At 29.3% G+C, this 14971-nt stretch overlaps 1 protein-coding gene across 1 annotated transcript in view; it reads left to right on the top strand.

Moving 5' to 3' along the window:
* Positions 1-1250: 1250 nt before the first annotated feature.
* LOC132726619 (nesprin-1-like) overlaps positions 1251-14971 on the top strand; it is a 60924-nt gene continuing 47203 nt past the window's right edge. The window contains exons 1-5 of the mRNA XM_060711962.1: positions 1251-1551; positions 10341-10459; positions 11636-11671; positions 12472-12679; positions 13133-13459. Coding sequence (XP_060567945.1) covers positions 1432-1551; positions 10341-10459; positions 11636-11671; positions 12472-12679; positions 13133-13459 — 810 coding nt within the window. The 5' untranslated portion in view covers positions 1251-1431. The remainder of the gene's footprint in view (positions 1552-10340; positions 10460-11635; positions 11672-12471; positions 12680-13132; positions 13460-14971) is intronic.

Below are 14971 nucleotides of genomic sequence, written 5' to 3'. Positions count from 1 at the left end.
TTTTGTGTAATTTTGCACCTCCCAGTCCATAACAATATGAAATTCTTATTAACCATATTTGTATTAAATACTGTACACATGCAGCTATCAAATTTATCTAAAGTTTAAAATAGAATTGCATTTCAAGCAAAGTTGCAATATATTTTTTTATATATATCAAAGTTTAAACTAAAATCATGTATTGAATATTAATGTTCAAAATCTTATTTAATCTAATGATCTGACAAAATGCAATTGATTAAATCTTGACTTATATTATTTCAAACAATTTAATTTGCGGAGGTATATTTAAAATGACATATTAAAACATTAGATTCAGTCGACTAATTTTGCACAACTATTTTTATTCTGTCCAAATTGTGCTGTTAAAATATGATCTATAAATTATTAGTTACTGCTCATTACTATATATGTTTGATTAATTGAAATATGTAAACATAAAATATAAATAACACCTATTGTGGACAAACAGGTGTTATGAAGGGTACTATTCAAATCGTCAGGATTTCAAAGCCGCTACATAAGCTTCCAGTGTTAATATTGAACGTGAAGTTTTGGTCGATTTTAAAGTGGACGCACAGTGCTGATAAATATAAAACCAAGTGTCTTTAAATTGTTATGTGAAAATTGGATTTATATTTGTTTATTTAGATGTGATGGTTAAAGATAAATAGGTGTTTAAAACTGTCAGAGTTTAATGACAATTTTTATAGTCTTTCGAAATAATTTGCTATCAAATGGTCAAACAACCGAAGATAAAAAGTATATTGTTAATATAATTTTTACAGGACACAAGTTGATCTCATTTTAATTCCTGCACAGCAAACTAATTTATTTTAAGCTGTATGTATAGGAATGGATTTTAAACATTTCATGTTAGTTTAATGCGGTCATTGTTTTGTGGTTTAGAACTGTGGTTGGTCAAATCTAATTAAAACCAATAGTTAATTTCTACAAAGTGAACCATAATTAAGAAGTATAAATAATGAATCAAGTGACATTTTAATCTGCGGATTTGTATTGCAAGTACATAAAAGGAAACCACCGCAAAGGTGGAAACAAATGCATAATGGTTATATATTACCTACGGTTTAATTTGGTAAATAGATTTGTAGGTAATGTATATAAAATGTCTCTGGATAGTAAACATGATACTTCACTAGTACTATAGAACAGTTGAAGCGTACACCAAGCACAAGTGATTGTTGTCTGATATTGTCAACAAGTTCTTGTAGCAGACGACAATGTAAAATGAGCAGACGCAAAATAAAAATGATCAAATTTTGTTGGAATTTTGATCCCAACGTGGAATTAAATGTTAAATATGAGACATTTGGATAAATGGACTAGATTTAAAATATTGCAAAATTGTTTGTTCTCCTTTTGAAGTAATTTTTGTATATTTTGATTTCGGCAAAAATTACTTACAATATGGGAGGAAGCTCTTCAGTATTGAATTGTAGCAAAAAGAGAAAAAAGGATAAATATAAAAAGAAGAACCGTCCAAAGTCAATAGAAGAGACGGTCGCAGATCTACCTGAGAAAAATAAGGTATAAAATTGATTCATATTGTTAATCAAACAATACCTTGTCATTGATTTGCTGATAGGAAATAATAACAAAAGATTGTGCTTGAAATATTTGACTTGTAAAAAAAATAAAATATTTTGTTTAGAAATATATCAGGAAAAATTGACTTCTGAGATATAGAGGAGAAATGTTTTATGATTGTAAAGTAAATATTTATGCAGATTATAAACATTCAAATTAAATCTAATAAAATCTAATGGTTATTCATGATAAATCTATAAGTCACACATACAATTAATTTATAAGTGTTAGCAGTAATGATAATATACCTTTAGAATCAGTATAGAGTCAGACCTGATACGATACTGATTGTTGATTAGTTTTCATATTTTGATATTAGAATCCAGTAAAACTCTTCCAAAACAAAGCAAGACAAACCGATATCATGAATTAAATCAGATCATGAGTAAATAAATTTGTAAATAATTGTAAGAATATGAATATATGCTGTTTACATTATAATACATTTTGTTTCTTAATGCTTTAAAAAATAAAAGAATTAAAATGGCAGTTTTATTGCTGAACAAACTTGATTTTTTTTTTGTAATTTATTAATAAGCTTTTACACTCTTGTCTCAGTGTGCAAAATTTAGTATCAAGTTACTTGTTTGTGAATGGATAAGTTTAAATGAAATATTAATACAAAAGTATATTGATTTCTATAGATCTATGTATATTACAGTAATATGAAACAATGAAATAGCTTTAAAAATCAATGAGAACAAAAGTTACCATATTGATATGACATAGATAAGGAAAATTCAAGAAACTTTATGTTCCTGTAATGATTTTAAAATCCACTTGTAAGTAATAGTGCAAATGACTGAAAATCATTGTTATATTGCAATGTATTTGAAGAAGCCTTGAACTATGTTGTATTATCTTGATCAAAAAGAATAATTTGTTAAAAATTGCCCTTTTGTATTTAAATTTGCATATAAATGGGGAAAAAAAATCAATTTATCAAATCAAAAGATCGATTTAAATAAAAGTTTTGTAAATTTTAATATCAAACAAGCATTGATTTGTCTGGACATATAGTAAGATTTTATTGAAGAAACTCGGTGTACATTAGAATGAGCTAACTAATTAATGGATTGCTCTAGTCTTTAAAAATGCTCCTTTGAAAGAATTCTTTCTGTGAAAAATTTACAATGTATTAGACTGTAAAATATTATGCTTCTTAATGGAGAAAGCCTTTTTTAGCTCGACTATTCAAAGAATATGAGAGCTATTGTAGTCGCGTCGGCGTCGGCGTCCGCGTCGGCGTCTGCGTTGGTTAAAGTTTTTTGTAAAGTCAAATATCTCAATTATTACTTGAGATATTCAATTGAAACTTACAATACTTATTTATAGTAACAAGGTACATCAGATTGACAAGTTGGATAACTCTGCCTACAATATTGACAGAATTATGCCCCTTTTTAACTTAGAAATTTTGGTTAAAGTTTTTTGTAAAGTCAAATATCTCAATTATTGCTTGAGATATTCAATTGAAACTTACAATACTTATTTATAGTAACAAGGTACATCAGATTGACAAGTTGGATAACTCTGCCTACAATATTGACAGAATTATGCCCCTTTTTAACTTAGAAATTTTGGTTAAAGTTTTTTGTAAAGTCAAATATCTCAATTATTGCTTGAGATATTCAATTGAAACTTACAACACTTATTTATAGTAACAAGGTACATCAGATTGACAAGTTGGATAACTCTGCCTACAATATTGACAGAATTATGCCCCTTTTTAACTTAGAAATTTTGGTTAAAGTTTTTTGTAAAGTCAAATATCTCAATTATTGCTTGAGATATTCAATTGAAACTTACAATACTTATTTATAGTAACAAGGTACATCAGATTGACAAGTTGGATAACTCTGCCTACAATATTGACAGAATTATGCCCCTTTGGAACTTAGAAATTTTGGTTAAAGTTTTTTTGTAAAGTCAAATATCTCAATTATTGCTTGAGATATTCAATTGAAATTTAAAATACTTTTTTATAGTAACAATGTACATCAGTTTGCAAAATTGCATAACTCTGCCTGCAATATTTGCAGAATTATTTGCCCCTTTGAAACTTTGAAATTTTGGTTAAAGGTTAAAGGTCTTCAAAGAAATTTACTTGAAACTTTACACATGCACTTAGGGTCATAATTGGAGGGTCATAATTGTATGTCACTGACCAAGTTCCATAACTCTATTTTGCATTAAGGCTGATTCATATCCCCTTTTCTACTTAGTATCTTGGTTAATGTTTGTGGCTTTTTTGGGACAATTTTATGCATTCATAATAATGAGGCAGTGATTTACTTGATAAAACATCTTAATAACAAGCCTTTGTACCTTTTCTGTCAAATTTATGTAATCATAGGTAATTAGTATTATTATACTCAATAAAACACCCTTGTGACATTACCTTCCGAATAGTCAAGCCAATACTGTATAATTAGACTCTCTCTAAGGCCTATAACATGAATTTATAAAAAAAAAAATTAGCCCTTTTGTGAACTTAAAAAATTTAACATTATCAAGGCTCTTTTACTATCAAGCACTTAGAATAGTCGAGCGTGCTGTCCTTCCGACAGCTCTTGTTAATGTTTCTGTTTAATAGAAAGTATTTCAGAGTTGTAGTGAAATGTCCAAGATAACACTATAAAGTCCTGATGGAAATATCAGCAGGTCTATGCTTCCTGTATAGTATACAGTCAAGTCATTGGTTAAATTGAGTATATTGTCATTGAAATCCCTAAAACAGTAACTGTTGTCAGGCATAAATTCAAAGTATAACGCCCATTCTCAATAAAATAAAGCATTTGAGGTTGAAAAATATTAAAAATTTGATGTTGTCAATGTGTCATTTTTTATCGCTGAAGTAAAAGTTTAGGGTATTTTGCAAGTTTGCCAGAAATATTTTGAACAAGAAACTATGATATAACAGGATGGCATTTATTTCGGTAATGACACTGTATTTCTTCGGTAACGTAGATTTCAGATCTAATAATGTAACATTCTGGCTGCATATTAATAACAAATGTCTGTAAAATATATCAAAATCTGTAAATTCTCTACCTAGAGGGACTTTCTAACCCAGGAAAATTCAAAGAAGTTGGGTACCTAGCTAATTTTCAGTCAATTTTTTCAAAGTTAAATATTCGTAGAAAGCAAAAATAGTCAATTTTGAAAATGATTATTTTATGTCTTCATTCAAAGGATATATATCATATATAATATATGAGAGGTCGAATGCATACACAAATTTTGTATTAGCAATTTTTTTTCTCAAAATATTCAACTTTCCACTTTCTTAATATTTGGAAAATTTAGTACTAAACAGTTCGATATTTATCCCCATATAGGATGTCACGTATGTTTCATTTTATTCAAATGCAAGTAAAGGTTGAGAAAACAATTTTATTTTTTGTAAAATAACTTATATTTATGGATATTATTTTAACATTATTATATATAGAATGAAATACGGCCAGTAAGCTCTTTGCAGAAACGAATTAGTTGTTGCTGAGAACATCAATATCTTTATCTTTAATTTTCAAAAATTGTTGAATTGTAAGTTGGAGTAACGTATGTTTCACACTCGCTTATTTATGAACTTTAACACGGAATTTAAACTTACATGTAAAATCGACTTTTTTATTTAGGAATCAAATGCACATCATTCTATTGTCATAAAAATGCGATTTTATGTTTTTATATATGCATGTGTAAACAATATAAAGTCTGTTTGATAAAAGTAACGTTTGTTTCACTGTGGTTACTTAAACAAGTAAAAACACGACCAAAGTTAACAAAATTTACTTACTAATGTCAAATAGAAGTTAATGTTGATGTTATACGTGCTTTCTGACTTCAATTTCCCTTTTGATAAACTTACTTTAAAAAGTTGATAACGTATGTTTCTGTAACGTATGTTTCATTTTTACATTGAAAGTGGGTTAAAAATGACGCAAGACCGTTTAAGCCGCCATAATTTGTGGTTAATATATCAGAGTTACACACATGTTAATATTCTTTCTTGTTTGGATTCTTCTTTGAATGGATTGGCTCTTAAATAATGGTAACGTATGTTTCTTTTTAAAGTGCTGTTGAAAAGATATGAATAAAAAATGAAAATTTCCGAAAATAGAATGATATTTGAGAGGCTGCAAGCTTATTTTTACTTATAATTATATATATGCTGTATTATTAAGCATGCAACGATTCAATTATGTAATTTGTGTTTCACTTCTTATTGTTTTAGGTTTGTCACTATTTATTTATATGCTTTTGGCGACATTTGATCATCCATTATACCAATGAGATTTTAACAGTCAAATATAATATTAACCAATAATCAAAGTGCATATACACACAGCAATGACTAATTGCACATGTTTCGTTTATTCTGGAACTTATTTTTCTGAAACACAATTTCAAAGTTGAAAATTCTAGGTGGCGACAGTAACGTATGTTACATTTTAGGGCATTAATGGTACTTGTAAAAGAAAAATAACAGATAGAAATGTAAAACTGAGAATGTCCCTATTAGACAAAGTGGCAGCCACCTTTCTAACGACATTTTAACCTCAAGAAAAACCTTCGTATAAGAGCTACCCAGTGGAACATCAAATGCTGTGTTTTATTGAGAATGAGCGTTAAGTCTGTTACATGAACTATTTCAGAAGATTGAAATGTTGTTTTAGTGTTAAAATAACTAAAACATAATGTTTAGGGAGAAGCAAAATACAAATACAAAATGAACTATCATAAGACATTTTTAAATGGTTAAATATAATTGCAGTAGGCCCAAAATTTAGATTATGTGAAATTATCTTTTTTTTACAAAATTAGTATATAATTAACTAATAGTAAATTTATGTCAGTTATATTATTCTGAAGAAAGACCACCTAAATACATGAAGAACTAAAAGCAACTATTAGAAACATTGCATTTAGTACCTTAAGTATTTAAATGTCACTTCACTGGAAAAATTTTAAATGCCTATGGTAAAAATTGCCAACTTTTAAAATTCCTCTTTTCTACCCAGAGGACAGCATTCTGCACACATCATACAATAAAAATCATTTAGAAAGGAAAAACAAATTTTAAGTTCAATACAAAAATATTTACTTAAATGTCAAACATATATCAGATTTAAAGATTCAATATGGTAAAATATGATTAAAGTTGTGTTGATATTATACATTGTAGACAAAATCATGTTGATTTTCTGTATTCTATTCCTGGAGTGTTTTCATTTTAAATATTGATTTATCCCTAACGTTATCTTTTAATTTTCTGATAGGTGGATAACAACTCATTGATATGTTCATATGAAAATATTTACTACAAATTAAACATTGTTAAAATTCTTCTAAGTTACATTGAACCTAGCAAATTATGACATTTTTGCACAAAATTTAATGTTAAAGCTGTTGCAACTATACTTTACTTCATTCTTTCAATTAAAGAAGCTATACCCTGCTAGCTTTCAAGTCTAGGGTTCTTCACAGGGCTCAGTTAGTTGCTTAGGTTATGCATCAAGGAGCTTGTTGCCCTCTCCCATCAGATGACAACATTTCTTGGATGATTTAAATTCCATGTTAGAACAGGAATGACTTTATTCTTTGCAAGCAGACATGCATTTGTGTCAGGACACATTCACATTGGCTGTTTGTGTTACATTTACAATGTCCTTTAAAAGAACAGTTTAATCTTTACTATGCTTAATATCTTCATTTGACATGCCCATATTTCAATCTGTGTGCGTCCATGCATCATTTTTAGAGAGAAAAAAATCAGAACTAGTACTAACTGAATAGCAAACAGTATAGACCATGGATGTGTTGGCTGATCTTTTTCTGCACTGTTTGCATGGATAGATTCTGTAGAAGAATAAACTTTTATATATTGCAACTCAACATCTGTTTTTAAAACATTTCAAAATTAGTTGATTTACATATTATTGAGAGATGTGTCAAACTAGGTATACTTCTACCCAACTTAGTGGAATAATTAATTTATTGTAATGTTATGGACACAGATTTATTTACAAAGTTAAAAGGGTATAATTTATACAATAATAGTGTACCATACAGTTACAGTCATTGTGAGAGGTGAGATGGCAAAAGTTCACAAGAATAGAAATGAATATATTTATCTTTAATTTGAATTCAATCATGGAGATTTAATTTCTATGCAACATTTTGGGACTTGATAAATAAAAGTTCTGATATACATGTAATCATAATGCTTCACTAAAAGAATTATTATAACAGTTTATTTATTTTTCTGTATTCATAAATAAAGTATTGTTATAACAAAAATGTGTTATAACAAAAATTTATATAATTGTAACAGAGGTTGCCATCATTACAATTTAATTTGAATTCCGGTAGCTTTAATAATTTGTCTACTCAGCAATTTTGTATGTGCCAAGGTCATGAATGAGCAATTTTACCCATTTAAAATGTGTTAATATAACTTGTAATAGTGAGGTCCTTAGTAGGATTGCTATGACCTTGGTTCAAGGTCATGATTATATCTTGCTCAAACAAAACTCCATTGCTTATCAGTTGTAGGTCTGTTTAACAGAACAACCAATAAGATCAAGCTGTATCTGACATGCTATTGACTTAAGGTTGATAAATTCATTCCAAATTTGGATGTTCTGGGATAGCCAAGACATCAGCATTCTGGGATAGATATGTCCAAAAAAAGGGTTTATTGCTGAAAACTCATTCTATCATGTTGACATTGATAAAGTGTACCACCCTTGTTCCAGAGGGATGTTTTTCACAAATAAGGATCTACAATAAACCAGATAATGTTAATTAATTATTTATTGAACTTGTGTAGTTAAATACAAGCTGATTGGTCTCAAAGGTATTGCTTCAATTTCTGTAATTGTTAAATATCAATTGAGCGCTTCATGATATTAGCCACAACATATTCAATGAAAGATTTATTAGGCACAAGCCTCTATATTAATTGAGGCAATTTGCAGATATTGTCAAACTGGAGACACAGTCCATAATACAAAACACAAGTTTATCAGGAATTATTTCATTTTTAATGTTTCTGAAAAAAGGAAGGCAATTCTATAGTCTCAGCAATTGCTGTTTTGTCATTGTAACAGTCATTTTATTGGAAGATTCTTGAAAGATTCCATAACTTTCTTAGCACTAGCCATAGCAATGTCTTTTACATGTATTGTATTATCAGTATAAAGGCATTTGCCCTCTTGTTATACAAAAATAATATAATAATAATGATATCTTTCTTTAAAGAAGGTTACACATTAAGGTATTGCATTATACAAAACAAAATAGCATATCTTAATTTTAAATTTAAAAAAAAACAACACAAAAAACAACAAAAAACATAGTATGACCAGTCCGTCTGTTGTCTGTTGTTTCACCATAATGATAATGAAATACATCTACCTAAACTATCCCAAAACCAGAGACCCTAACAATAATGTTGCAGCATTATAAGGCTTATATGAAATGTTTTGAACATTTTAAAGAAAGCAAGCTGGATATTTTATTGGTCATTTTAAATTCCACACATTTAAAAGTGTCATTTAATAAATTTGCTCTAATTCTTTATCAAGCCTGATTGATGTACTAGTTTCTATTTTAAATATTTCAATAAATAAATCGTTTTATCAAATATTGAATCACTTTGAAATAATTGTTTACCTCGTAAAGTGTTCAATCAATCTGACGAGAGTTTAAACCGTTTAAAGGAATCAGAGAGATTAGGATATGGAAATATAGAAATCAAATCATGAGGTCAAAATTTTGGCCAAAATCGATCTGTAGCATTCTTATAACACTTAAACATTGTAGACAGCTTACTGTAATCTCCCTGTTTTATAGTAAAGTTACCACATTGATCCACATACCAAAGTTAGCCTGGTTAGTAGATGCAAATTGTTTGACATTTTACCACCTACAAAAATCTTTGAAGTTGTAAAATTCTAACTGTTAAAAGATGATAGAATCAATTGAATAAGTGTAAATGTAAATTGAAAAATAGGTAAAATGTTATTTTATAGCTATAGTACAATGTTAAAGACATTTTATACATCAAGTTAAAGATTGTAAGAATGACAAGTCCGTATCAATATGTAAGCATAAATTGTGTACATGTAAAATAGATGATAGAATGAAGTACATTGTATATATATAAGTTGTTTTTTGGTGTTACTGGCTAACAAACCAAAAGTTAAAAAAAGAAAAACACAAAACAAAACAAAACTTGTAGAACTTACTTTCATGTAATGTTGCATTTTGGGTATGAAAGGCTAATTGTTGCAGTAGATTTACTAATAGTTTCAAACTACATGTAATAAAAGAGATCCAATTACATTTTGTATATAAATGGCTTATTAATTCAAAAAGTTGTTATAATGATTATAAAACTATAATGTGCATATTTTTAAGAAAAATTCAAAATAGTGTCTTAATAGACAAAAATGTTGCCATAAGTGCAAAAATAAAGTGATTATAGCTAGTTTAAGGCACTAACTTTTATAAGAAATAACAGGTCAAAATATGCAAGAATAGTTCTTACTCTGTGATTTGGTTTTAATTTAAAGGTTTGAACCAAGTTATAGCATTGAACATGTTAAGTCCTATGCTGAACTATTCCTTGTCACACTCTCATCTAATACATTAATTCTGTCATTGCAACTGAATATAACATCATATTAATGCTACAATGTTTTCTGTTATATTTTCAGACCTTGCAGAAGGACATAGAAGCGTATGAAACCAAGGTTGATGATCTCAGGACTCAAGGTAGTGAAGTTACAAAGAGGGTCAACCCTCTAGACAGGGAACTTGTGGAAGAACAAATCAAGTATGTCCATTTTCATCTTTTCCTTTAAACAACATTTCATCCTAGAAGATGAAACAATACAGGAACTATCTTTTAGTGCCCTTTTACAAATGTAGCTAAAATCATTACTGTCCCATGGATAAGATGGTTGCCAAACTTAAAACAGATAAATGTTCAAATGATATTTTCTGCATGACCACTGAATACTTTGATGATATGTAATAGAGTGGTCCTCTGGCGATTCTATACAAAATTAGTTAAAAATGCTGGGTTTTTTTGCACTGAAAATAATGGCTGTCGGATCTTAAAACAGAAACAAGTTTAAATAACATTTTGCTCCATAAGTATTGAGCAGATAGCAATAGGAATGGCCTGCTGGGACTGAAATAGAATTAGGCTGTAAATGACATCTGAATTGTTGAGTAGCTTGTAATTAAACATGAAAAAAAAAACTTGATCTTTATTTGGTACTGTCCAATCAACTGAACAGGATGACAGTGGGAGAAAAAAAAAAGAAATAAGCTTTAATGGCTGTCTCCCAAATCAATTTGCAGATTTTTTATGAAAATATTTGGGATGATTCTTGGATGGTCCTTTAGAAAAATTACTAAAATGGTACTATCTGCTAAACAAAAGGACCACTAGAGATTGAAATAGCAATAATCTTGAAGGACATCTACTGAAATATTGCTGCAATGAGTTTGATGAAACATACTAGTGTTAGTCTGGGTGGAATGATTAAAAAAACATCTAAAATTTATTTAATCTGTTGACCAATATAGATATTAGTTTTAAACAAGTTAAACATTGACTTTAGATGACATTTATCATGAAATTCTTGTTTGTTTGAGTGATTGATTCAGGTACCTTTAAGTTATATTTTTAGCCATATTCGGCCAACTTTTCATTTTCTGAAAATGACTAAATTATTATATGATGTACTTCCTTTTTCATATCATTAAAATGTTCATTTTCTAAAAGTGTATCAAAAGGAAGGACTGTCTAACCAATATGTTTATTTGAAGGGAAATAATAAACTCAGTTATTTCTTAAACTTTCATTGGTCTATATTGCAATATGTTTCACTTCTAAATTCTTCATGTTGACAACTTTTTTCCATAATTCTAATACATCTACAGTCATTTTAAGTATTAAATTGTAATCCAGTTAATGGAAGATTTGTTTAATGTTCATTAGAAAGTACAAGTCAATTTCTAAAAAGAAGAAGTCAAGGTATGACATTGCACAGTGTGATTTTCAGGTTGTATTTGATAATATACACATACTGATCAAGCATGCAACAAAATGTCTTTTACTATTTTTTTAAACAGTTAGACATTTGAATACCATACTTTACCATCACCGATATACATGTACTTTAAACAAAATTTCTGGCTCTGCTGAGACCCGTAATATTAGCTAGGAACATTTAAGTTGAATTTAGGCTTTTTACATACATTGAGAGTCCTGTTTGATCCAATTTGACAATTTCGTTTGATAAATTCTGCACATTGAAGTGATCATATAGTTTTTGGTGCTTGGTTATAATAGATAAAATGAATTATGTACATTGTAATAAGTAAAAACAAATGTAGACAGAGTTACATGTTACACCATGGTTGATTGTGGTACATCTTCAATACTTAGGCAGTGGATGGGAAATGCACATTTTCTTAGGATTGTATAAGGAAATTGGATTGCAAATATAAAAATTATAAAAACCTATGTAACTCTTTCTGTACTTTATATTCTAATTAGCAAGGGCAGATTGATGATTCCCATACAGATGTCCTATTTACCAAAACAGCACACACAAAAAAAGAACAATAAAATGGATATCCTTTCAGTAAAGGTTTTATCATGGTCTTCATTCCAAGAAGGTCCTAAGCATAATTATTTTCAGTTCTGCAGTTATGAATTATTGTTTGAATAATGCATATAATGTACATGTACATTTGTAAAATATAACTGTAAATTTAAAATGTATTAAATAAATGTAGAAAATTTATGATTCATTTATATGAATTACATAGGAAGCGAGAGAAGAAATTTAGTGATGTCAAAGCTAAATCAGAGAGAGCCCAGAAAGGTTTTGAGGTATTGGAGCTTGACCTGGAGGAAATTCAGGGTAAAGTTGACCAGTATATGGCCTGGCTGATAAAGAAAGAAGAACAAATACAGTTAACCAGACCTCAGGGTTACCAGGTTGGCGATGCTGAACATAACATGCAATATATCAATGTAAGGGAGTAGATAGTTTATAGTTCTTACAATTTAATAAAATACAATGTTGTTCATTTCATTTATCGGTGTCAAAATAACGATTCAAAAAGCCTGTTAAATTGAGCTTTTGTTTAACATATTCATAGAGTTTGCTTAAATATATGGCCTTTTTTTGTTTTTAAACATACCTAATAAACATAAATGTAAACACTTAGCACTGAGTGCTTATGCAATGCAGTTAAACATATATAACATGGGTTACATATCAATGTTTAAGTGCATTTGTAATTTAAACTTGATGAATGCACTGCAATCCAAAATTAATCAAAGGTTGGTTCTTATATATCCAAATACTCAGACTTTTAAAAACAATACACTCTTATAAGCTATATTTAATCTTTCTTTAAATTAAACTAGGAATTATTGCATTAAGCAACATCTTACTTCATTTTTCCCATGTTTTTGCTACAGGGTTTATGTTCAGAATTAGAGAATCGCCAGTTTACACTGGACAATGTAAACAAGAAAGTAGAATCAGTGTTACCTGATTTGACACCTAAAGACCGTGAAGAGATGGAGAACTCCATGAAATCATTAAGTTCTGAACATAATCGTGTATATAGTGTAGCTGTAGAACAAAAACACCTGCTGACAGAGGCCCTGAATGCCAGGGAGGTGTTCCAGGTGGGGTTAGATAGGGTAAATCATTGGCTCGAGGACAGAGAAGAGAAAATTACCAAACTAGAGAAACATAAACTGATGGCTGCTGATGTAGACAAACAAATGGAAAAAGCCAAGGTGAGGTCAAATAGACCAAATCATTTAATTAAGTATTCCTTTAGAACATTCTGCAGGTAATGGTAATGTCCCTTTATAATTAGTGTATTTAATGTCATGGTTTTGGCTTATTATATTTCCTTCATGTATATGAGTCCTAAGTATGTGCATAGATTTAAACATAAAAACTTAACAAAAGTCACCTTTAAAAATGGTATGATTGTATAACTCTCATAGTCTGTCAGATTAGAACTTACTCAAGTCTTTTACATTTGTACAAACTTCCTTTTTGGTATGTTGGTAGATGTTTTAAAAGAGTGAGACTAAAAAAAGGATTGGAGCACCACACTAAATACCCTATTCCGGTATATACCGGACAAGGCGCTTGAATGATAAGATGCTAAAATTTTGCATTTTCATCCAATGGAATGAACTTTAAAAGGTCTAATTCATCTTTTCTTACCGATGTATGTACCATAATATACGAAAAATGTAAAATCCGGCGAAAAAAGCAATATTTGTCTATTTTGTGATCATGATTTCTGCAAGCGTCTATAGGTACTGCTCCAGTCCTGTATTGAGTTAAATCCGTTTAAAAAACATTGAGATATTTTTTAACATAAATCTGGATTAACTTTATCCAACTTGCACATTTTTTTCATGGAAAAAAGTTCTGTACAGGACAAAACAATTTGAACATTGGGTTAGACCAAATTTTAAGTCTAGTTTTTTTAAAAGTTTTATTAATTTAAAAGATTCAGAGTAAGACTTAAAATGAAAAGTAGTTGTTCAAGAAAAACAGAGTTTCGTGACTTATCTTATATGTTGTTCATTGTGCATTTTTTTGTACCTCTTTAATCAGAGTTTAGATCAAATTCAATAACATTAAATAGATAACAAAATGTCTGAGCAAGCATTTAACATGTCTTTTGCATTACAGTTTACTATTGCATGCAGTTTTAATTAATGTTTATGATAGGTCGCATAAAATATTACACTAATCATTGGCTGGCATCAAGATTTGTAAATGAGCCATTAGATATAATGTGGGACCTGTCATAATCCGTGTAAACTCTGTGTGAATTATCTTTAAATACCATGTTATACCAATATTGCTGTAAAATGGAATGATTCTCTTGTTGAAAATGTTATTATTTTAAGGGATTTGAAAAGAAAACCCATTGTTTCCAATAAAAAGTTTTCATTTTCTGATATATTTATGTCCCCCTTCATAATAAACATGTTTGGCCATCTATCTGTAGACCTGTGGCCTACCAGTACAGCCCTCAAATTTGGAAGTTAGTCATGGTGGTAAAAAGTCATGGTGTTTCATGGAGTGCACACCTACCTTCATAACTATAAGTACAGCCTCTGACAACTGGGCTTTGGCTCAGTGGTCTACAGCGTTGTTACTTTATCTTACATTGTATATGTGGGAGGTCATAAGTTCAAATCCATGCCACAGTGGGATCTTTTCTGATGCATTTGAATTTTTCTGTTTCAAACTAAAAATGTTTCTAAGAATGGCCTGTA

Source organism: Ruditapes philippinarum, unplaced genomic scaffold (assembly GCF_026571515.1).
Source record: "Ruditapes philippinarum isolate M1 unplaced genomic scaffold, ASM2657151v2 ctg1760_1_1_1_1, whole genome shotgun sequence".
Taxonomy (NCBI): Eukaryota; Metazoa; Mollusca; class Bivalvia; order Venerida; family Veneridae; genus Ruditapes; species Ruditapes philippinarum.
This window is presented reverse-complemented; position numbering and strand designations above follow the sequence as displayed.